This window comes from Oryx dammah, unplaced genomic scaffold (genome assembly GCF_014754425.2).
Source record: "Oryx dammah isolate SB20612 unplaced genomic scaffold, SCBI_Odam_1.1 HiC_scaffold_8, whole genome shotgun sequence".
In the NCBI taxonomy this organism is placed as follows: domain Eukaryota; kingdom Metazoa; phylum Chordata; class Mammalia; order Artiodactyla; family Bovidae; genus Oryx; species Oryx dammah.
This window is the reverse complement of record NW_024070192.1, coordinates 28,492,494-28,517,575: the sequence shown is the minus strand read 5'-3', so window position 1 is coordinate 28,517,575 and position 25,082 is coordinate 28,492,494. Positions and strand designations below refer to the sequence as shown.

General features: G+C 43.4%; 1 protein-coding gene across 2 annotated transcripts in view; it reads left to right on the top strand.

Moving 5' to 3' along the window:
* AKAP10 (A-kinase anchoring protein 10) overlaps positions 1-24,075 on the top strand; it is a 46,911-nt gene extending 22,836 nt beyond the window's left edge. Inside the window, exons 6-16 of one of the 2 annotated variants that reach the window (XM_040245873.1) lie at positions 370-454; positions 1,206-1,329; positions 2,471-2,607; positions 4,361-4,505; positions 5,852-6,025; positions 9,234-9,343; positions 11,889-11,971; positions 14,569-14,621; positions 15,254-15,349; positions 16,662-17,468; positions 18,357-24,075. In XM_040245873.1, the coding sequence (XP_040101807.1) occupies positions 370-454; positions 1,206-1,329; positions 2,471-2,607; positions 4,361-4,505; positions 5,852-6,025; positions 9,234-9,343; positions 11,889-11,971; positions 14,569-14,621; positions 15,254-15,349; positions 16,662-16,769 (1,115 nt within the window). In that variant the 3' untranslated portion in view covers positions 16,770-17,468; positions 18,357-24,075. The remainder of the gene's footprint in view (positions 1-369; positions 455-1,205; positions 1,330-2,470; positions 2,608-4,360; positions 4,506-5,851; positions 6,026-9,233; positions 9,344-11,888; positions 11,972-14,568; positions 14,622-15,253; positions 15,350-16,661; positions 17,469-18,356) is intronic. The other variant, XM_040245874.1, reaches the window with a different exon arrangement.
* Positions 24,076-25,082: the final 1,007 nt, after the last annotated feature.

Below are 25,082 nucleotides of genomic sequence, written 5' to 3'. Positions count from 1 at the left end.
TTGTTCATTTTTCTTTTGAGACTTTCTTGTTAGTTTGTAAGAGCTCTTGATACATGAATGAAAATAATCTATCATTCTTAAACTGTCATATATGCTGCAAATCTTTTCCCTTAGTCTTCCCTTTTGTTTTGTTTTGGGAGTGTTTTAATTTATAGAAATTAATTTCATATTGAATCTTTTTATTTTTTTGCTTTTGCATGTATGCTTAGAAAGACCTTCCCTACCTCATGATCAGCTGTTTACCTGTATTTTCTTTTAATTGCGTTAAAACCTGCTAATCTTGATGCCTTTACAGTTATTGCCTGCTTTGATTTGCAGGTGTGTATAGTTTGGATTTAGAGAAAAAGTTATTTACCATTTCTTTTACAGCAAAGATTTGTGGAGAAGACGGGCAGGTGGATCCCAACTGTTTCGTTTCTGCACAGTCCATAGTCTTCAGTGCAATGGAGCACGAGTACGTCGGTTTCACACTCCCACATTCTATGGTCTTGGGAATTTTGGTTCAGTCTCAGGAAAAAGCCAAGTTATCTTTGAGAGTTTAAATACTTTGAATGTTTACAGGATCTTATAGGCATCCTCTCAAACTATCTTGGGGAATGGTTTCTTTTAAATACAAATTATATGAATCCTAGTAAAAGTAAAACAGATTGGTATTTTTAATGTTGATATTTCTTAAGTTAAAAGAATTTGTTTTTAATTCTGAAGTCACTGGGGGAGATTGTGACTGTAGTGTGATGTACTTTATCGGCTTAAACAACACGTGTCTTCAGGTGGATATCCTGATTGTTAGTATATGCTGTAAGCTTAATGGATGCTGTAGCACTAAATCCACATGCCCTCAAAAAAATCTCCGTATTCATTCTTTCATTTAACATTTATGGAAAGGGTGCTGTGCACGATAAGCTATAGTACCTGCTGAAGGAGATTACAGCCTGAGAGTAATAGGGCATGTTGCTTGGTTACTGCAGTAGGAGGTAGCATGTGTTCGATGCTAGAGGGGAGCTGCAAGCCAGTAAGAGAGGGGAGAGGTTGCTGCGGGGAGAGGTTGCTGCAGGGAGAGGAGTCAGGGAGACATTGTGGGAAGGGAGGGTGTGCTGACCCAGGCTGTGAGGCACAGCGGGCACAGCGTGGAAAGAGTGTGTGCTTCCCAGCAGAGCTCTTTCCTTGGTCGATCCCTCAAATTTTACCTTTTTGTCCACATGCAGGCACTTTAGTGAGTTTCTACGAAGTCACCATTTCTGTAAATACCAGATTGAAGTGCTGACCAGTGGAACTGTTTACCTGGCTGACATTCTCTTCTGTGAGTCAGCCCTCTTTTATTTCTCAGAGGTAAATTCTGCATTTCCTTTCACACTCTGTTAGATTCCAGCCTCTAAGCTGTAAATGCTGGGGCCCTGCCTGTGGAAAATAACATAGAGGAGACAAGTCATTTGTAAACACATCAATTGGGTTTAAATACCTCGATTACTGTGTTGTATCTAATGGCGAGATTACTTGAATGGCATTAAAGAGAACTTGAAAATTCAGTGTAAAATAGCTCTATAATTTTGAAAAACCTAATTAAACTGCTTTTAAAAGAATGCAGATTTTTAACTATTTAGAGCTGTTTTAAAACCACAGAATTTGATACTTGATTTCAATGTATAAATGTTTGCAGACCAGACTTAAGAAGAGAGAAGGGAAAGTAGTGAATTTTTTCCTGCTGTGTCATCATTTTACTTTAGCCATGTGATAGGATTACCCAGTGAAGCATTTGCAAGGAGCAGTGAGTAAACTCATCTCCTTGAGGCATGCAGTGTAGTGTGATGGGGTGTGTTAGGCTTCAGCTAATGAAATTGTTGCAAAGCAAGTGACTTTGAAGTCTGGGTAGAGGGTTCCTAGTCTCAAAGAGTGGTCACTTAGACCCACACCTGCATCCTACCTCCTCACCAGGGTATAGTTACTTAGCTGATTCGAGTTCTCACCCCCCTCTCTTTACCTTAAGTTTAATGGAGCATTTGTTCAGGTTGCTGTGGCTGCATGGAATGGTGGAAACAATCAGGTGTTCGAGATTGGGTCCAGTTGGTTTATTCTTTGTATGCTTGGCAGCAAGGAACCACTAATCCACCTTTAATTTTAACTCCCGTTCACTGAAGTTTGCTTTCAGCTGTGTGGTGGTAGGGTTTCTGTTGTTGCTTAGAGTTGTTTGTTTGTTTTGATTGGGGTGGAGTTTTGTTTGTTGGTTTGGTTTGTTTTTTTCCCTCCTAAAACAATATTTTAATATTTTTTCAATCTCAAATGACTGTAAGTTGCTGACTGGCATTAAGTGAGCAAGTGGATCTCTTTGGGGAGTGGGTGGTTTTGCGGGAATTTCTTCTCTTGATGTCCTATATTTCAATAGTCGATGCTTATATATAGATGAAAGATGGTGAAAGAAATCTGTTTACAGATTTTCAGTCTGATTTTCCTCTTTTGTATGTTTACTTCCCAGTATATGGAGAAAGAGGACGCAGTGAATATCCTACAGTTCTGGTTGGCAGCAGACAACTTCCAGTCTCAGCTCGCTGCCAAAAAAGGGCAGTACGACGGACAGGAGGCGCAAAATGACGCCATGATCTTATATGACAAGTGAGTCTAGTTGGTGGAGGACTTTGGCACTTAGCAGATACTGAGCATTTGATGTGCTCTTGGGTAGTAAAGGTGGGTCACCTGGGTCTCTGCCATCAGGGAGCTCACAGGGAGCCACGGAGGAGCTGCCTACTGGTGTGTGCACAGTGGGGGTTCCCAGAACACAAGTTGCCGGTGGGAACGCAGGGTGTGGGGGCCGTGCAGGTCAGTGATGGTGGAGGTCACTGAGGGCTTCACAGAAGGAAGATCTGATTGCATCCCAAAGAGTGAATTGGATTCTGTCGCCAAAGAAGGTGGGAAAGAATGTTCTTGGAGGAGGCACTGGCATGAGCAGACTCATTGGCGCTTTGGGTGATTGAAAACTTGGGTTGGGACATGGAAGAAGATGAAACCAACGGGAATATATTGCAGAGGGCTCAGTGGCTACTCAGCCGGACTGACCGCTTAGCAGAGAGCAGTTTTTCATTAGCTTTCCCAGAAGATGAGATGGCAGCACAGTCTGACAGGGAATGGAACTGGAAACTGTGTTCTCCTCATTTTCATCCACCTTTTCTCCTGTGAAGAAAAGCAGTGTGATGTTTGTATCCACAAGCACTTGCTAAGAAGACAGCTTGAGGGTAAAGAAAAAAATCAGCGGGACCTTAGGGTTGGCAGAGAGCTGAGAGCATCTGGGTCAGGGGTTTCCACTTGCCAGGTGTGCTCATGCTCCTGTCAGTGCACGCATCACCTAGGAACTTGTCAAAAATAGGTTTCCTGCTCTCTGGTGGAAAACATTCTGACTCGGTGGGTTTGAGGCATGACCCAGGAATCTTTCTCTGTAAAAACATCTGGTGATCCTGATGAATAGCCAGGAGAAGATCTGGTCTGATTTTCCCAATTTGCTGATGAGAACACCAGGGCCCACACAGGTGGTGAATTTCTCAAAGTCACAGGGCAGATTAGCAGCAGGACTTGGATGCAGTTCTAATGTTTGTCCAGTGTTTATTTTAGTATAATATATTTGTGGGAAAATATTGTACAGGAAACATTGTTATATGGACATTAACATGGCAGATGTGTACGTTTAGAAATTTGGGGTAGTTCCCTCGTAATCCAGTGGTTAGAATTCCGCAATTTCAAGGATTGAATCTGGGGCCTAGTTTCAAGCCCAGGTCTAAGAACTAAGACCCTGCAAGCCACATAGTGTGGCCAAAAAAAATTTTTTTTGGTATGTGTTGCCCCACAATTCAAAGCATAGAGGAATAATTGCCAACTTACTTGTTGCAAGGTGGGAGGAAGCTCACTTTTTGTTAAGAAAATACTGATAACAAGAAAGTGGGGTTTTCTGTGCTGGAACAGAAGAGTGGCAGCAGTGAGGACCTGGTGGAGCTCAGTGCACCCCTCACAGGGATGCCGTCTGCCCTGGATCCCGTGTCCAAATGGGGAGCCGTCTTCAAATGAAGACACCCACCAGCACTATTGTTTTATCAGGTCATTGTGCCAAATTTGACTTTACCCATTCCTACTCTTTCGCTTTTCTTTTTTTTCCTAATATTGTGTTTCATTAGCCTTTCTGTATGTGCGTTGTGAAGAGGAGCTGGAAGCCGCAGAATGCTCAGATGTGGTGGGAGAAAAGGTCGCTGCAGGGCTGCCCTCCACCCAGCTCTGTAGGCCTTGGTCTGCACGAGCCTCATAGGAGGGTCTCTGGAGTCGGTGCCAGAAGGCGCTGTGATTGCTGGGATATGGGTTGACTTTGGCCGTCTTTCTGTTGTAGGTACTTCTCCCTCCAGGCCACACACCCTCTTGGATTTGACGATGTTGTGCGACTGGAAATTGAATCCAACATCTGCCGGGAAGGTGGGCCACTCCCTAACTGTTTCACAACTCCATTACGTCAGGCCTGGACAACCATGGAGAAGGTAACCAAAATCCCAGAAGTGTTCAACTATAGGAAGTTTTTCCTGGTGTAAGTCAGAAAATGAAATGTGGAGGAAAGCAAACACAACAGTGGACAACTGAAACAATGCAATGTTGATTAAGAGCAAAGGCTTTGAGTCTGGCTTGGTGTGTATTAATCTCAACCCTATAGGCCAAGGGACCCAGGCAGCTCCCGAAGTCCTTCAGTGCCATTTTCCTCCTCTCTGAGGTGGGGCTCATACAGGTACTTAACCTCAGAAGTGTTTTGAGGATGAAAGTGAGGTAAGACGTGTAGAGTGCTTACTAGTAACATAGCCCCTGACACATCGTAAGCGTTAAAGAATGTGAACTGCTGTTATTACTGTTGCTGTTATTATTGCTTTTAGATAACTGATAGTACTGAGCAAAGTTAGCTTAGGGGTGACCCAAATTTTTCACCAAACCCTCTAACAGGGTTGGAACAGTTAGTTTTTTATATCGTTGTCACTTACAAGGTAAGTGCTAATAGCTGCTTATTATTGAGAAAGAGTTGGAACTTGTGCCTCAGTTATTCTCTGATGTAATCTTAGAGGGAAAGTTCAAGATCTGTATCATACAAAGAAGGTAAACTTTCTGGTTAATAAAAGAGAAAAATAGAATATCAGAGTACAGTACTATCAAGTAGGTAAATGGGGAGAAGAATGTGTGCCTCCTTCACTAATAGTTTGAGTATTTCTGTGCTGGATATTGTGACGGGTAAACAGAAGAAGAAACATGGTTTCTGCCCTTCTGCAGCTCTGTCTAGGAGGAAGGCGTATGTGAAACACAGACATCAGTATTTATAGTTGTGCTGAATACTGTAAAGGAAAAGTTGAAAATAGGAAATGCCAGTAATAATAATGGGAGCTTAGGACATTAATAATTTTTAAATGCAAACGAAAACATCTGTGTACATTAGATGTTTATTTAACAGTGATTTGAAAAAACAGACGCTAGTGTTGGAAAGCCTGTGTCAGAATAGATGCCTTGATAATACTGCTAGTGATTATCCTTAGGATTTATCAAAGCTGAAGTTTTCATGAGTTGAACTCAGTAGTCACACTCCTGGTAATTTATCTTAAATCAGTCCAGAAGTCAAAATCAACATATACACGAAGACTTCAGTATTTATAACAAACCAGAAAAGCCTAGTTTCAAGAAGTCCAGATTCAGTAGTTTCATGGCTAGTTTTCCGGGAGCCTATAAATTGTACATGTTGTAGTTTTAGTTATAATGTAAACTGTGTACAAAGGGATAATACTTGGGGTACAACAAGACGTAAGATCAGGAGTGGTGACTGGTAGCATTAACAAGGTATCTTCTCTTTCAGGTCTTTTTGCCTGGCTTTTTGTCCAGCAATCTGTATTATAAATATTTGAACGATCTCATCCACTCAGTTCGAGGAGACGAGTTCCTGGGAGGGAGTGTCTCGCTGACAGCTCCAGGCTCTATGGGTCCTCCTGACGACTCCCACCCTGGGGCTGCCGACAACTCCACCTCTCAGGTAGTGACCCGTGTGCCCAGCCATTAGGATCCTTTCACTCAGATCCTAGCATCAGACCCCGTTTATACACTTTAGGTTGTGGAAGAAACAAGGAAAGATAAAATTAGCCTACTTACTAGATATTCTAACCAAAATCTTTCTGATGATTGACAAACCCAAATTAACTTTTTGGCCAACCCAGTAGAATGCTGTTTTTGTTTAGACAAAAAGGTCTAGGTGCTAACCATAAAAAGTACTTTTACATTTTTGGTTGAAGTATAATATGTTACAGAAAAGTCTACATTTAATAATCATGTAGAGCTCGAAGAATTTAGATAAGCAAACCTAACCCATGTGACCAGCATCTAGGGCAAGAAAGAGAACACCTTACCAGGTTGTCAGACACTCTTGTCCCCTTCCTGCCACTGTCCTCCTCTTTTCTTTCTTTTTTTTGTGCAACCTTATTGAGGTATGCTTCACATACCGTACAGTTTATCCGTTTACACTGTATAATTCAGTGGTTTTGTAGTACATTTATAGCATTGCTTAACTCTCACCACAATCAGTTATAGAACATTGTTTCACCCAGAAAGGAGGCCTGTACCCTTTAACTCTCACCCTCCGAGTCCTCGTTCCTCCAGCCCTGGATGACTGCTAATTGACTTTCTGTCTATAGATTTGCCTGTTCCAGATGTCTCATATAAGTGGAACCTTGTGATATGTTGTCTTTGTGACGGGCTTCTTTTTTCGAGGTTCATCTGTGTTTTTAGCATGTGTTAGAACTTTGTTCTTCTTGTGGCCAAGTGACACTCCATCATATAGACACACCACATTTTGTTCACTCCTCAGCTTGTGGACGTTGGGGTTATTGTTCTGGCTGTTGTAAGCCACGCTGCTGTACAGTTTTTGGGTGGATGTATATTTTCATTTCTCTGGTGTACGTACCTAGGAGTAGGATGCTGGGTCAAATGATGACTGTTTAACTCAGTCTTGATTACTGTTCCTTTGTAATAAGTTTTGAAATCGGGAAATTAGAGTCCTCCAACTTAGTTCTTCTCTCAAGATTGTTTTGATGGTTTGAGGTCTCTTGCAATTCCATATGAATTTTAGGATCAGCTTGTCAATGTCTACGAAGAAGCTAGTCAGGATTCTGATAGGGAAGGAGGACTTTAACTCCGCAGATCAATTTGGTGAGGATTGCCACCTTATATTTTGTTGTTTTTAAGTATACGTCTGTGTTTCTTGTCTTAAATTTATTTCTAGGATGTTTTATTTTTCTTAATGCTTTTATATATGTAATTGTTTTCTCAATCTCATATTCAGCTTGTTCATTGTGTTTAGAAATGCAATTTTTTTATTGAGGAAAAACTCCTTTAGCATGAATTTAACCATTATAAAGTATACGGCTCTGTGACATCAGTATATTTGCAGTCTTGTGTTGCCATCACCATGACTTGCTCATCGTGTCCAGTAAACGGCCACCTCTCATGCCCACCTGTTTTCTTCTGAGAGTTTTGGGCCTTTGATCCATTTTGAGTTAGTTTTATATATTATGTGAAGCAGGATTCAACTTTATTCTTTTGAATGTGAATATCTAGTTGTCCCAGCACTGTTTATTGAAAAAACTCCTCTTTCACCATTGAATGGTCCTGGCACCCTTGTTGAAAATCATTTGACCTTAGGCTCATGACTAAACAACAAAAATATGGGTTTACTCCCGGACTCTGGGCTCAGCTCCATCATCTGTGTCTATACGTAGACTGTGCTGCATTGTTGTGATTACTACGGTTTATAGGTTTTGAAAGCTTCGAAATCACGAACTGTGTGTGTGTGTCAACTGCATCATCAGTGTCTATGCGTAGACTGTGCTGCGTTGTTGTGATTACTACAGTTTATAGGTTTTGAAAGCTTCAAAATCAGGAACTGTGTGTGTGTGTCCTCTGACTTTGCATTTTTTTCATTTGCAAGATTGATTTGGCTGTTCTGGTTCCTTGTAGTTTCATGTGAATTTTAGGATCAGCTTTAACATTTTGGTCAGAATTACACTGAATCTGTCAAGGTTCCTTTAGGAAGTGTTGCCATCTTCACAGTATTGAGTCTTACAGTCTGAACACGGAATACCATTCCATTTATTTATGCCATCTTTTATTTCTTACAGCAGTGTTTCGTAGTTTTAAGTGTACACTTTTTGCACCTCCTTGAGTCAGGTTATTCCTACGTAGTTTATTATCTTTGATGCTATTAGAAATTGTTTCCTTAATTTATTTTTCTGATTCTTCATCACATGTGTAGAAATATTACTGCTTTTTGTGTGTTTATCTTGTACCTTCAACTTTACTAAATTCATTTGTTAGCTCTAAATAGTTTTCTTGTGGATTCTTTAGGGTTTTCTGTCTAAGATCATGTCATCTGCAAATAGAAATAGTTTTATTTCTTATCAATTTTGGATATCTTTTATTCCTTTTCTTACCTATCTGCTCTGGCTAGAAATTGCAGTACAGTGTTGAACAGAAGTGGTGACAATGAGCATCTTTGCTGTAGAGTGTTCTCTAAGTGTTTGGTCAGTTACTTTATATATTTATTTTTAATTTAACCTGTGTTTTAGTCATTGATGTTAAAGGTATTCCTATCTGCTGTTACTTTAAACAATGCTGCAACAAATAATCTTGTGTGTAAGTCATTTTGTATAAATTATTTATGATTGAATTTTAGAAGTGGAGTCACTGGGTCAACCCATGCCTCTATTTCATAGAAGTACCAATTCTGACTTGTTTTCTTTGTGGGCATGAGGAGTGGGAGGTAAAATACTATTCATCTTAGCAAGTTTCCTCCATCTTCTGTTTTGTCACATGGCCACACTAAGAATCAGAAGCGTTCATGTTGATCCTGTGAAAGTTGGGCTTTACATTTATCAGCCAAGATACATCGGCATGGAAGAAGGGAGTTTTACACAGTTGGGAGCATAAGCTCACTTGTTGGAACTCGATTCCTTAGGGAGAGCACATGTGGCCTATGGATGCACGTGTCATATGTGTCAGTATTGTGCTTCCCTCCTGCACTTATGTTTGAGTCTCAGGATCATTGCTTTTAAGCATCTCATTTGTGACAGACTTGAGTGGAAAGTGTGTGTGTTTCAAACACTGAAGATTTTGTATAGCTCTGTCATTCCAAACCGAGGACTGACTGGACTCCTGAATAACATACACTGATTTCACAATTTCTGTTGTAGTCCAGTGTGAAAAAAGCCAGTGTTAAGATTCTGAAAAATTTTGATGAAGCGATAATTGTGGACGCTGCAAGTCTGGATCCAGAATCTTTGTATCAACGGACATATGCAGGGTAAGCTTCTTTTTAAAAAATTTTTTTTAATTTAAAATGTAAAAATTTTTTCCACTGTCTCATCTATGCCCTTCCCTTTTACATGTAGTGCAGTAGAGTACGATTGAGGGCGAAGGCTCAGGAGTGACTTCCTGGGTTTAATCTTGGCTCAACTGCTGATGGCAAGCTGCCTAATGCTCTCCAGTTTTTCATCCGTGAAGCAAGAATGAGTCCTGCTTTGTTGGGTTGGTGAGGGGGTTAAATGAGATAGTACGTGAAAAGCATTGAAAACGTTGCCTGATAGCAGTGAGCACTCAGTGGATTCCATTGCCGTCCTTATTCCACCGCTGTGTATGACACTGATGCATGTCATGTTTACATAATGTGTGCTAGGTTGTCTTGTCCGTGTTTCATTTGATTCATATGTTAGCTATTTTGAAGTCTCTGTTTTAAACTACAAAGATGCTGAAGCATTTATCATGGACTAAATAACTAGTACCGTTGGCCGTCAGTAACTGCAGGGGATTGCAGGATCCCCTCAGATACCAGAATCTGAGGATGCCCGAGTGCCTTGTATCAAATGGCCTGGTATTTTAAACCCGTATAAATCATCTCTTGATTACTTATAATATCTAACAGAATGTCAGTGCTTTTTTTCAGTCAGTCGTTGATTGAGTCTGTAGATCTGGAGCCTGCAGATACTGGGAACCAGCTGTATTTGAGGAAATAGAATAGAATGATTGCAGTTAACTTGGTTGTTTATTTTATCCTGAAACAGAAAGGCAGTGATACAGCACTTCTCAATCTTTACCACAGATTAAATCATAATATCAGTTCCTCTTCCCTGAAGATGGCTTGAAAACACACAAACCTGTGTAAAGGCATGCATGATTACCCCACCCCAGTCCTGGCAGTACCATGAAAGGGGATTTCAGCATGCTTAATTGCTTTTACTAGAAAGTAAAGTGATATCTGGGAGACCAAGGAGTCCAGAAAATACTTTGAAGTAAATAGAAAGTTATTTTGGCTACTCAGTCTTCAGCTGTGTCCGTGTTGTAGTAATCTTTATTTCTTCTTTCAGGAGATGGTAGACAATAATGCTAAATGAGTTAATTCCCAAAGATGCTATTTATTCTTAAGGAATGATTGCTTCATTTATTTCAGACCTTAAGAAAGACCGTCAATTGCAAGATGTTTAATTTCTATAGTTTTTCTTGTATGTAAAATAAATACATGTTAATTTATAAAATTTAAATTTGTGAATTAAGTATATGTATGCTGCTGCTGCTGCTAAGTCACTTCAGTCGTGTCTGACTCTGTGCGACCCCATAGACGGAAGCCCACCAGGCTCCCCCGTCCCTGGGATTCTCCAGGCAAGAACACTGGAGTGGGTTGCCATTTCCTTCTCCAGTGCATGAAAGTGAAAAGTGAAAGGGAAGTCGCTCAGTCGTGTCTGACTCTTAGTGACCCCATGGACTGCAGCCTACCAGGCTCCTCCGTCCATGGGATTTTCCAGGCAAGAGTACTGGAGTGGGGTGCCATTGCCTTCTCGTGTGAGTGAAATAATGATTTTTTTCCTCTATCTTGAGAGATAGATTTTAGTGTTTGTTTTAGTTTAGTGATTCTAGCATCTTCCTGAAATTTTTCTAAAGGCAAATAAATCTGTAGCAGTTGATGTATTGGCACCCATATATTAACTGACTTATTAGGAAGACTCTTTCTAGAATAAAATCTGCTTTACCTGAGGTGAAATAATATATAGGCATTATAAAATTTTCTTCTTTTAAATAAGTTTAACTAATACAAATATATTGATCTCTTCTTCCAAAAATGAAATTTACAAATAAGGCTACTGTGCCCTTTGATGACAAACCAGTGCCTATTTTCTCCCCTTCCTTCTCAGGATAATTACTGTTACGTTATGGTGTATATTTTTGTTGGCTTATATTTATGTGATTGAAATTACACTCCATTCTGTCTTGTGCTTTCATTCATAGTGAGTTTGGAGATTTTTCTATCTTAGTCTACACATATTTACCTCATCTTAACTGTGTTCTGCTATTCCATAATGTTAATTATAGCTCATAACTGTTGCTAAGTATTTCACAGTGTGTTATGTTACTATTTGGCATTGATGGTTATTGGTATTAATGGGTTATTGGTATTAACTGGGTTTTGGTATTAATGGGTTAGAGAAAGTTTGCTTTCTGTGGGGGACAATTCTTTTTGAGATAAGTCCCACTCTGAGTAAAATGGATAGGTATAAATTGTATTTCTCATTTTCTAGATCTAGATAAGATTTTTTTTTTTTAAAGCCTTTATTGAGCTTCATTAAATATCTTAATCCTGGTCTGTAGTACCCTAAAGTGAAAGTGAAGTCGCTCAGTCGTGTCCGACTCTTTGCGACCCCATGGACTATAGCCTACCAGGCTTCTCTGTCCATCGGATTTTCCAGGCAAGGATACTGGAGTGGTTTGCCATTTCCTTCTCAAGATGTTTAAGTTTAATTTTTTTTCTTAATTTCAAATAGATTGTTAGACATTGTGTTCTTTTCATACTTATTTAGGAAGATGACGTTTGGAAGAGTTAGTGATTTGGGTCAGTTCATCCGAGAATCTGAGCCTGAACCTGACGTAAAGAAATCAAAAGGTTTGTGTTTTTATACATTGTATCACGCCTTTACTCACATTAGTCATTGCCTGTAAGTGAAGGGTTGTTGAAGATTTAAACTGTTTATTTTACAAAATAGCTATCATGTCTTCAACCTTGTGTTTATAGTCAGGAGTGAGTCCAAGGGCTTGGTGTAATCGTGTCTCCACACAGTCTCTATCTCTGAATCAGAAGTTACTGAACTTGCTTTCCCATTACAGAAGGCGCATCTGCATGAAACAATGGCTCAGAATACCATGCTGACAGCAGTTGTTTGCAGTTCAGTTCTGCTTCCTCTCCTTTCCTCTCCTTGCTGAGGGCAGCTGCAGAGAGTGTTTGTCATTTGCCAACCTGTAGTTCTATTTTGGATTTTAAAGCTCTGATGATAGAGCACAGAAGGAAGGGCCACATTTTAAGGCGGCTGTATCTCAGAAGCTTCTGAAAATATGGGAACTTTACTTTCGGGTCAAGCAAGGTAATTTTAATAGTCACCTTCACACCATCTAGGAGAAAGTGTCACAGGAAGGAATTGTAAGGGATGTTGTGAGCGGGCGGTCTCTGCAGTGGCGCTGCACTGGAGGGAGATGGAGCTGTGTGTGCCCTATGAATGCCCTCATGTGTTTCTTAGGGAGCCTGTGGTCCTGTCTTCTGGGCCGCAGGGATTTCTAAGCAGAGTGCAGTGAGATGCTTCTTTCTGCCATAGTCTGGGCATAAAGTGCAGTTGGGAAGAGTCTGGTGTCAGAGAGGCTACTCGGGGAGTAGGATTCACTAGTAATGTAAGTAGAAGAAGGGGATTTGGGGGTAGGTAGTGGTAGCAGGAATTAGGTCAGATTTATAACACTTAGGAAATTCAGGAGACTACATCCACCGTGGAATTTGCTTACAGATTCACGGGGAGAGTAAATTAGGAAGGCAGATGAGATTTTAACATGGGTTCTCTAGATAAAACGTTATGACATTGATTTTCAATGGAGGATTAAATTAATGTCTGAGATGAAGGCTACAAAAAAAAGAGTATATGAGAGAAGAGCTCAATTTGGAGCAGGTTAAGTTTGTAGGACAATTTTTAAGTTAAGTATTGGTCTGACACCCAAGAACAAATTTTTGAGTTATTTGCATTTTGAAGGAAGTTGAAGCCAAGGAGGGCATGAGATGCCCCAGAGAAAGTGCTGAGGGAACAGTGGAGTCCTGAAGAAGTTCCTATGGAGTGGGGAGGCCCTACTAGAAGAAGAGGGGGACGCTTTAGCAAGTAGAGGCTGTCAGTAGCCTGGAGAAAGAGTTGAGCGCCAAGAAATTCAGTGGGTTCAACAGCCATTTGAGACTTTAGGGAGAACATGTAATGTTGTGGCCATGAAATATTGACTCTGCCTGGCCATAAAGTTTAACAAGACCAGTATTTTGACTTCTGGCTAGTAATACAAATTATTAAGGGGAAAGGGTCCAGGTTTTGTATTTTTCATGAATGCTACAGTTTACTATAGGCTACTCCAGTCATTGAACTAATCAGGATCTTGCCTGAGAAACAGTCTGCCAGCCACTTGGTTTAAGGCAGAGTTAGAATGTGAGCCTGTTTGTATTCATGAAAGGATAAGCTGTGTGTTTAACTCACAGAAATAGAGACTAGCCTCCTTCCTCGGTGGTGCCTCAGCATTTTAGGTACAGATGTGTGAAGAGGCTGTGTGTCTCCTGGGAAGTTGTTACAGCCTGGACAGAGCCTGGCTGTTTAAAATGCTGATCTTACCAGCGAATTTGCAGACCAGAGATCCAACATGTAGCAGCGGCATCTGCACTGGAAACCCTTTAGTAGAGGAGCTGGTCTGAAAGATTTATGTCCATCCACCTGTCAGTGGGTTGTACCTCCTGATGTATCGCTAGATTCTGCCCTCAAGGCCAGATCCTGGTCCTGGTTTTATTTGATCTTTGAATGTTTACTGCGAATTTTAACACCGGTTGATGGTTTCTTTCATCAAGTGAGGAGAACAGAAGAAAAACAAGCTCTAAAACAGCTTTTCAAAGTTTTTTCAAGCCATAATATTTACAAGTTAAATAGTCTCTTATGGAAACAATATAATCAGTTTTTGTTAATGGTTATATGCCTTAATTTGGGAGTGAGGTTGTACAAAAAAAAAAAAAATATATATATATATATATATATATCTTTTTTAAAAAATGTCTTTTGGGGCTTCCTTGGTAGCTCAGTGGTAAAGAATTTGCCTGCCAATGTAGGAGACGTGGGTTTGATCCCTAGTTTGGGAAGACCCCATGTGCCACAACTGCTGAGCCTCTGCTCTGGAGCCCAGGAGCCACAGCTATTGAGCCCATGTGCTATAACCACTGAAGCATGCATATCCTAGACCCCGCGCTCTGCAACAAGAGAAGCCGCCACAGTGAGAACACTACAGCTAGCGAGTAGCCCCCACTCGCTGCAACTAGAGAAAAGCCCATGCAGCAGCGAAGGCCCAGCACAGCCAAAAGCAAATGATTTTTTAAAAATCTTAGAAGTTTATCTTTTAAAACCTGGGAAATGGCTTTTAATAATCTTTTTTAATGCAAAATTATGCATGAGGTCTACATTCAACTTTGGCTTTGTTTACTAGGATCCATGTTCTCTCAAGCTATGAAGAAATGGGTGCAAGGAAATACTGATGAGGTAAATTCTGCTTTTAGTGTAAAAAGATTTCTGTCTTAATAGGGGCACTTATTCTAAGTAAGGTTTCAGGCTTTCTCTCTCCTTAGTTCCTTGCTTAAGCAGCATGGCCCCTTATTGTTTCCTTGTCTCAGAGGTTAACAGGAAGGGGTGGCCCTTCCAAGATCTCACAGTTGCTTGGAGGCGGTGGTCCTCGGTCCAGAGACTCTGACCATGGAAAACAGTCAAGCAGTCAGGTTCCTATCAGTCAGCAGGCATCAGCGATCAATGCCACAACAGAACTCAAACGTTTCCTTCCTCACTGTCAGGTATACTTTCAGAAATAGAGGTTTGCTTTTTTGGATAGTTAGGTACATTGAAAGACGAGAGTGGAAGAAGAAGAGTGTTTGATTTTGACCATCTAACGTGAAACTAGTCATGCTGTTGGCTAGCCTGTAGCTGACTCTGGGGGGCCAGTGAATCATATGTAAACATACCAAAACCAGAGGGTGGCCTGGGTCCTTTGATACATAGGAATGTGCTTCTTTCCAAGTACGTAGAAATGATGTGTATATGCAGTTGTGTTTAGAGCACTAATAATGTTTGTTGATTCTTCTAGCAAATAACTGTTATCAACATTTTAATTACTTTTTTAGGCCCAGGAGGAGCTAGCTTGGAAGATTGCTAAAATGATAGTCAGTGATGTGATGCAGCAGGCCCAGTGTGATCAGCCGTTAGAGAAGTCCACAAAGGTAAGGACCCAGCCCGCATGAAACGAGAGAGAATTAGACCTAGATACAAGCATGCAGGACGTAGAGGAACTTCTGCTCCTGCCTTTAGGAATTGCCCTCTCATGATAAACAACTGGAAAAGTGGCAAACTGAATGAAACAACTATTTCCAGATACTAGGCAACGGGCAGTAGACAGCTGTAGCCCCTGCAAGAAGGGTAACACTGAGGTGATACCTGGTTCACTTCCCCAGAGCAGTTTCCAATGTGCAGGGAGGAGGAAGCCTAGCAAGTTCATTGTCTTAACTGAATTGAAGAGTCAGAAATTGAAGTTCAGAGAGCCCAAGGTGACTGGAACTCATAGGACAGGGTATTGGAAAAAGAAAGGCCTGCACAGAAAAGAGGCTCCAAAGATATTTAGAGAGGTCCTTACAAGGCCTTGGCCAAGTACTGGTCTCTACACAGTAGGGTAAAAATGCCCATTGTAGGAAAGAACTGCTAGAAATCAGACTGGACAGTTCCTGGAACCTGGGGCTAGGAGTAGCCAATAAAGAAATCCAAAGGGAAATTAGAAAATGCTTTGGGCTGAAAATACAGCATAGTGGAGTCTGCCCTCCTTATTCATGGGCTCCACATCTGAAGGTTCACATCCATGGTTCAGTCAACCATGAGTCAAAAATGCATTTCTAAAAAAAATTTTTCCAGAAAGCTCCAAAAAGCAGAACTTGATTTGCTGTGTCCAGCAACTATTTACGTGGTATTAACATTGTATTAGGTAATTATAAGTAAGCGAGAGGTGATTTCAGGTCCTCAGGATGAGGTGTGTGGGTTATATGGAAATACTACGCCCCACACTGTGTCAGGGGCTCAAGCATTCTCGGCTTGTTGGTATCTGCAGGGGCCCTGGAAACAGTGCCTCACCATTCCTGGGGGATGGCCATGCTTGTGGGGTACTGCTGAAGCCATTCTTACAGGCAGATTTGTAGCATTAAATGTTGGTATTAGATGAGGAAAAGTCAGTCTTCTGTCTTAAACTAGAAAATGAGTAAATGAAACCCAGAGAAAGACAGAAAGAAGGAAATAAAAGTGAGTACCAGTTACTTTGGAGGGAGGAGGTCTGCTCAGTCATGTATATACATCCATTTCCTTCCACTCTACTGCTGTTACCTCTTCTCTCACTTTTCCCATTCATGTGAATTTGGTTTTATACTTCGGCACTGTTTTAGGAAGGTGGAATAGAATGGGTATGATCTCTCTGCCCATCTTTACCTGGAGGTCACCAACAGTAATCCGAGATTCTGACTTGCCTCAACCGAATACTCTGTCTTTCTGTAGCTTCACCAGCTGTCCCTGCAAGAGCCTCACAGATATCCCAGCAAGTTGGAGAGAGCCGCTGAGCCCCCTGGTGTTTTCTTCAAGAAAAGACTCCCAGTGTTCTTCTAGCTTTGCATTCTGTAACCTGAGTTGACTCAGGAGGACTTCACACGACAGGAGAACTTCTGCTCAGACTCCTGATGATGGCGTTAAACTGCTCCGCATTGCCCACGTTAGCAGGAGTTAGGAACCCAAGCTACCTCTGTTCATGTGATGTCCCCTGTGACCCTCCATAGTTTGGAGGCAGGAATTGAGATGTGGATCTAACATCACCCCGTTCCTTGCCAGCTTTTTACTCTTAAGAACTGTCGTTAATAGAGCTTGTTGTAATTTTGAACTTTTCACTGAGCTGATTCGGACCAAAGCTCTGTTCACTTTTGCAGACTCTGTCGTCTTTTCTGTGTAAGGGTGATAATTTGTACCTATATTTATCCTCACTGGCTTAGTCAAACCCAAAATAGCAAAGAGCGAGATAAAGGTGTAGAAAGAAGTGCAAGATGGTTGTTTCTGTGATCCCCCGTTATCATGTTGATGATCAAATATTCCACAGTATGAAACTGTTCTTTAGAACCATTTTGGAAAGCAGATTTTCAGCTTAAGGCTTTTCATTGTTTTATTACCATGTGTGCTTTTCATGTCTAAGATATGCAGGTATACTTTGCTTTTAACCTTACTTGGTCTTCTCTTTGGTTGGCCGAGATGACAGTCCTGCAGGGTATCAGTGTGGTCAAAGCACTGGGCCAGCAGACCTAGCACCATCCATTCTAGGTCAGTATGTGTGACCTTGTGCGAATTGCTTCTTTCTGGTCCCTTCATTTCCTTATCAGCAGATCAGAGACGTTGGACAAGAAGATCTCCTAAGATCCCCTGTAATTCTCAGTCCATGAGTCTGTGAATGTGAAAGTCCTGCCCCCACAGATGAGGTCACAGCTTCTCCTTAACCCATGTGGATATCTCCCTGCTTTGAATCAGCTGCCCTGCATTTGTCTGTAAAAAGCACTTGGGCATTTAAACTCACAGCATTACTGACTTATTTCGTGTGTATATTTTCCATCTCACAGTTAGTAAGGACCATGTCTTCTGTGATGTTTGTTTCCTTGTCAGTGCAGTGAGAAGGTGGACTCAGCTTCAGAAGCTCGGTCTCAGGCAGCCAGAATATCACAAGTCTCTGTTTTCTTGCTAGAAGCTCTGGAGAATTCCATGTTATAGCTCTGTCTCCATTTCATGAATCCCCAGCAGATGGTCATCTGGTTGTCTGGGATTGTTCCCTGTCAGAAAACAATGCTTTAATGAATAGTGTATGAAAGTCTTTGTCCCCTCTTAAGAGTGTGTTGTGGAGTTAATTCCTAGAAACAGAATTATTTGTCAAAAAGTAGATATTTCATTCTAATATCTATTACCTAGATAGAAAGATAAAAAAGCAAGTCTGGTTGTCAGTCCTCATCACATCACCTTCGGGTGGGTACTTGGCATCTTCAGCCTTTCATTGGCTCTGCTGTAAGTGGAGGTGATTGTAGTAGGGTCCTGAGGTGGTACACAGTACCTGGTATGCGGGAGGCACTCACTCAGCACTGCGTCCCCTTTTTCCTTGTGACAGTACTGTGTCCCTGGTTGTAGAAATGTACCTTACCTTTGTCTTTTCCTTCCTTTTTTCAGATATGACTCAGACCTGAGATCAAGGAAATCTGCTTTTGGAAAATAAGAAAACTTTTTTCCTTTGGTTGGATTCCCCACCACAGCCAATGAAAACAGCACTGTATTTCTTCTCACTGTCGTTCCCAGGAAAGAAGGGCAGACAATCCCAGACTTCCACCATGGAGAGCGGCTTGTAGATGCCCTGCTACCCAGATGATCGCACAGTGACAGTCAGAGAGACCAAAGGGCACTGTTTACACTACTAGAGATTAATCGTTTTCCAATGGCAATAACCCATCCACAGAAGAATTTAGCCCACAGGGATCTGCAGGGCCAGGTGCCATGGGAGGCGGGTGGGCATGGAGCTGGTGTTTGATGCGCCACTGTGGCAGTCTCCCACCCCAGCAGCATCATGAGGCAGGTGCCTGGGGTGTTTTGCTCCATCTCCTACACAAACAGGTGAGTCGGCCTGGCCCCAGCCAGGCAGCTCAGTGCTGGCAGGTGGCTTTCCTTCCCCGGAATAGGGCCTGCACAGAGCAGTTCATCTGGAAGGACTCTGAGAGGTCATGGGTCAAGGTGTGGTGAACATTGTCCTTCCCTTTGGTGGCAGTTTGCCGTTTTCACATTTTAATTGCTCCCGGGATGCAATATACGTAAATCAGCTCCTCTGCTGGAGGGGCCGCCCTCTGCCCTGTGAGCATTAGGCCCTGCTCCTCCAGTTTCTGTGCTCTGGAGACGTCCCTCCCCTCACAGCACACAAAGAAAGGAATTTGCAACAACCGTCACTCCAGTTTTCCCCTGTGGTTCCTTGAACAAATGTTTGTTCCCAGTTGTACACTTTTTTAAAGCAAGTGGCGGGCAGGGGTGTGGGCAGGCAAGGGTGGGGGAAAAGGGCCCTCATCTCTGACCCCTGCCGCCCATCTTTGCTGCGCTGGCAGTGTGCAGCTCGTGGCCTTTCTCCTTCGTCCATGGTCATGAGACGCCGCTCGCTGCAGTTCCACTCCATTGGCCTCAGGGTCTGGGCCACACTGCCCCCAGTGGAGCCACCCTGGCGGTAAGCACACTCCATGGCGGTGCTGCCAGCACGGCCTCGCCACCCGGACTGTTGGGGGAAGAACATTCTCTTAGGTGTTACTGCTTTTGCTCAGACTTTGCAAAAAAAAAAATATATATATATATATATACATATAAATATATAATTAATAATCACCTCTGTCCTTGAGAAAGTCTTGAATGAATGGAGTTCCTTCCACTGCAATACCTGACTGTGCAAGAGGCACGCCATTTCATCAACAGATGAAGCAGAAAGGCTGTGTGTGGGTTTTGGTACTGTGTACCATCTCTGTTATTCTTCTAAAGCCAAGTGTTCATGTACTTAAACCATATTCTATTTAATTGTGTTTGATTTTAAAATATATATGAATTATATTTAAAATTGTGTCAACTTTCTGCTTTCAGGGCATTTATGGCTCCTCTATTGAAATGTGTTGATTCCTCCCAGTATTTCCATTTGCTTTACAAGAACCCAGAACAGAGCCACTGCTGGACTCAGCCCTGTGTTTGGAGCGTGTGGCATAGACCCGAGTATTATTAGTTGCCTGTGCTGTGATTGACTCACTTTGTTCTTTTAACAGAATACTTCCATCCATGTCGCTTTGCTTCAGTCTTTAAATAACAAAAGCAATATAAAGTTCATAGAATAAACTGTGGTTTTGGGTGACATGCCGCCTCTGCATGTTTTGGAATAACAATGTCTGTCAGGGTCTAGGCTGTTGACATGCGTGCTTTCCATTAAGATGCTGTCCAGTCCTATACCTGTGTGTGCTGTGCTTTCTTGGTAGGGATGTTGGTAGCTGTGAGGGCCTTATAAAGAAAAGGATAGCAGGTTGGAGACCGGCTGGCTTTTCCTGCCCTGCCTGCTGTAGGACACAGAAATGAAGTGTGTCCTGAAGCTCTGTCTCTGGCCGCTCCTGCTCCTCAGAATGGGAGGGGTCGTCTGGCCTTGAGAGCCAGGCTGTGTACAGCGTGCCCATGAAGCAGGCTTCCCTGAACATCCAGCTTTAATGTCATGCTGACACCCATACACATTGTTAAAAAGAAAAAAGACATTATGAAAGAGGGTACCTCTTGTGATCGGATGCATCTTCATCACTCGTGTAAGATGTGATGAAAATAAAAAGCATCAGCCAAGCCCAGTGAGAGCAGTAAAACTGGGAGCAGCTGTTTTAACCTCTTCTGCTTGGGTGTCATTATTCAGTAGAACATTACAAAGTGTATTTATATTTCTGAAGCTCTGGCTAGTTCAGTAAGAATTCGGAGGGGAAAGTCACTCGGAACAGACAAGTACAGACGTCTTTGTTTTTGTTGTTGTATTTAAGTACCAACAGCTAAGCAACCTGCTGATACCCTGGGTCCCTCTTTCAGGACGCTGTTGTGGGGCCGTGTTTGTATACAATGACCGCTCGCCTCCCCTCTCCCACACACCAGTTTATTGGACCAGGGTTGATCTTCTCCTGATCCAAAGAGGCCCAGGAAAATGCTTTATCCTAAAAGTTTTCAAGGGGAAGGAGAAGTCCCAGGCTCTGTCTGGGGTGCCAGTGCACACAGGGCACTTACGAGTCAGGACCCCTGAGCCGGCGCCGTGTGGACAAGCAGAAAACACAGACCTGAGAGCACGTGGGAGGGAGCGGCTGCCTTGCAGCCAGCAGGCCAGTGAGGGTTTCCTGCTTCCTTGCCATGGACTGCGCCAGTCCCTCGGGTATCCTTAGGATGCATTTTGGCTTTTTAAAAATCAATCTGAAGTGAGTTTTTCTTACAACCAAAAGGACCTTGACTAAACTACTACCAGATAGCTCTGATCACTAAGGATTGTGTGTGCTCAGCGTGTTTGCAAAATACCACTAAATTCTGGGGAATTTTTCTTCAGCAAATCTTTCTTGGTCATTTTGTGTATTCTCTTAAAGTGGAATCCTAAACTCACAGAACTAAAAGACACTCCCTCATTTTTCCAGGGAGAAGCTACTCTGGCCTGGAAAAGGGCAGGGCTTTGCCTGTTGGGGGATGGTCACCTACACTAGGGTCTTTGGACACTTCCCAAACATCCTTATGAAAGATAAACTCCGTTTCCTCTTTGGCACCAATGGACAGTAAAACCTAGAAATAGAAGGCATAAAATAGTGCCCATTTAGTGAGTAGCTAATAAAAGCTTCAAATGAGGGAGTGCAGTGATTATCACAGAATTTGTGAGTGCCTACCACTTGGTACTGGGCACAGAGTCTGGCCTTTGATTGGAGCTGGATGTGGGGGTTAATTCCAGCAGCATGTTCAGGGTTACAGCTTAGGAGCCCAACTGAATAGCTGCCCTACGGGGCCGTCTGCTGAGGAGGCCTCTGCTTGGGCTCAGAGTAGGGAGCTGCGTCCTGCACGGAGTTGGGTGAGGGGGCAAGGAAATGGCTGGCAGGGTGTTGAGGGATCCTTGAGAGCAAAGGCCTAGAGGATGTCCCTGTGCATGGAGGGAAGCCCGCCTGATGCCTGTCACTCAGGGTTGGACCTCTTCTGCCTTCAGCTTCACACCACCGCGTGTTTCCTCATCCGCTCCCTCCACCCAGCCTGTGGCTGGCAAACCACCCTAGGCACGGCAGTGCAGCCTCGGGGCTCTCCTCAGCTGGCCCCTGGGGGTTGCTCATGAGCCCAGGCAGAGCAACTGGGCCTCAGTGGTAGGCGGGCAGGTGCCAGGAAAGAGTGGCTTATGTTCAGCCAGAGGAAACTGGCATTTTCCAAGGAGCTAGTGAGGGTTGTGGTAGTGGTGTTTCCTGACACCCAGGTCCATGATAAGTGGCTTTCCAGCTCACTCCAAAATGACCTGAGCTGACCTCTCCCTCCATCTCAATGAGAACCCATATGCCGGCACCTTGTGGGCCAGTGGGAGCTGGGCCTCCAGATCAGGTGTAGCTCCGCCCTGAGCCCATGGGCCCCTCATCTTGGCAAAGAGCCCTTTTTTTAACGACAGAGCTGCTGGTCACCCACGCAGAAGTACTTTAATGCCTACGAAGAAGTGTTGATGATGCAGGGACACAGAGTAGGGTGAAACCCTCTGGGCCACTGGAGCTTCCACTCCAACAAGGAGACAGGTGAGAAGCGCATTTGAAGCAGATGCTGGGGTTTTAGAGCCAGGACGGCCCTTTGAGCCAATGATTTAACCTCGCTTCCTCCCAGAGCCCTGGCGGAGGTCACCAGGGTTCATGACCTTACCCCCCCCACCTTTGAACCCCCTTCCCAGCCCCCAGAGGGCTGTCTGTGTGCAACACTGCTCCCTCATTGCCATTTTTTCTCAAGTGTTGAGCACCTGGCTAACAGCAAGGGGCTGGGCACCTTGACCCCTCGGGCCCCCCAGGCTAGGCCCTGTTGGGGTAGACCTAGGAGCAGCCTCAGCCCCATGGGGCTGTCTGCAGAACTCTCGGGAGATGTGAACCTTATAAACGAGAAATGAGGATCCTAGTGTAAAGTTACTACAAACGTGATGTGAAAACCCCAATCTTGGCAAGTCTCACTCACTGTTGGGCTGACACCAAGCTGGTCAGCCTCTTGTGAGGTCCCCTCTAGAGATGGTTTCATACTAACCGGCACTGGGAACCCCCCATGCCGGGTGCTCTCCCATGGAATCCATGCAATACTCCTAAGCACGCACCTTTTTCTTGTTATAAACAGGGAGACAGGCTTTGGAGGAAAGCCAGCCCCTCCAGAGCTGCAAGTCAAGTCCAGGCAGCCATTCAAGACATCCGCCCATTACCTGAAAGCCGTGACCTTACGCTTCACGTGCATCAGGGCCCCCTAGAAAACGTGTTCAATCGATTGCTTCCCTCCCCCGACCCACCCCAGAATTTCTGGGTTAATGTATGTGGTTGGGGGCGCAGGGGAGGGGAGGGCGCTGAGATTTTGCATTTTAGCAAATTCCCAATTGCTGCTGCTGAGAATCTCAGAAGCTTTCCTGTAAATGGGAAATGAATGTTTTCATGCCCTCTGATCGAAAGTGCCCACACTACTCAGAAGTGTAACTTGAGACCTGTTACTCACTCAAGCACATAAATCCCTTATCAGCATTAGACGGCTGTCCAAGCCAAGGGCACCTGGGATGCTGACCCCACCTGGGACTCTGGCCCTGTCCCCAAGAACTACTTTCCAGTCACCCCTACAGTCAGGCTGTCATCTCCTACAACTGCTCTACCTCTGGTTTCCCCTCACATTTCAGTCCCAAACAACCTCAAATCAGGCCCTCCCATGGGAATGGGTTAAAGGAAGGGTGTGGGAAGGGTATGAATGATTGTGGGGGGCGGGGGTTCCCTCCCTGTCACTAGTGGGTTTTGTAAACCAGCTTCAAAGAGCAAGTTCAGAAGCAATAAGCAAGTGGTTTTGTTCTAAGGTTCATAAGCCTGAACAACATGACAAGTGAGGGCTGGAGAGGACTGTCCTGACGCTGGATTGGGTCAGGCTTCCCAAGGCCAGTGTCAGACATGTGTCTTACGCTGCATCTCAGATAACCTAGGAGGAGTGCCTCCAGAAACCACGGCTCTATGGGGATGAAGACTTCAGTGTCCAAGGTGCACATGAAGAGTGGGAATAAAGTTGTTACTTGAAATGTGAGATGGGGGGGGGAAGCAATATTTTGTACTAATGTATTCTTGTATATACTGTTATTTTAAATATGCACATGTAACTAAATAAATTAGATGTTATAACTAGACATCTGACTGTTTCGTCAACATTCCAAAAGATTTAAACTCTGATACCTTAATTAAAAAAAATTTTTTTTTTCCTTTATAAAAATCGAGATTTGCCTTCAGTGTAGGATCACTTATATGATTCATGAACTCCCTGTGGCCTGCTGAAGAAAGTCCAGATTTCGTATTTAGCATTGAAATCCCTGGGTGACCTAACCTATTAGATCTTGCAACCCTTGACCTTCAACTCCACGCTCTTCCTCCATGGGCTCTGCAGACAACCTCCCCACCACTGTCCCCAGGGAAGTCCTTCCACTTTGAAGTCTCACTCCTCCAGCCTCCTCTAAGACCCTCCCTGATATCCAGTCCACCTGAGTCCTCTCCCTTATCCCCACCGAGCACATCCTCATACAGCATCCAACTCGAGTAGGTCAGGGCCTTTCTGCCCGACCCAATGTCAGTGAGCTCTTCCTAGGGAAGGCCTGATTCTGACGTTGGGGATCATGGCCTGGGAGATGCTGGAGGAAAAAAAGAAAAAGCTTGCTTTAAATGAACCAGGCCCAGCTCATGGCCTTCCTGGACACCGTCTGCCCAGGATCAGAACCAAGGCTTCCCACGCCTTTGAGTCAGAAACCTCCCTACCTGTTCCCACAAGAGGCTCTCACTCATACGGGTCCAACAGCTCCCAAGGGGCCCAGTGTCCTGAGACCCTTTCAGAAGGTCTGCATGGTTAGAACCATTTTCATAATAACACTGAGATGTGAACTGTCTTTTTCACTGTGTGAGTATTTGTATTGATTATGCAAAAGTGATCATGTCCCCTTAGCAGGAATCTGGACACTGTGCCGGAGGTCCTTGTGTTCTTTCCCGCCATACACTTCCCATTGAAAGAAAAAAGAGCCAGTTTCCTCTAAGAGTGAAGCGGTAATGATTATTTTTTAATTTTTTTGCTACAACACTCAGCATACAGGATCTTAGTTCCCAGACTAGGGATCAAACCTGTGCCCCCTGCATTGGAAGCTCAAGGTCT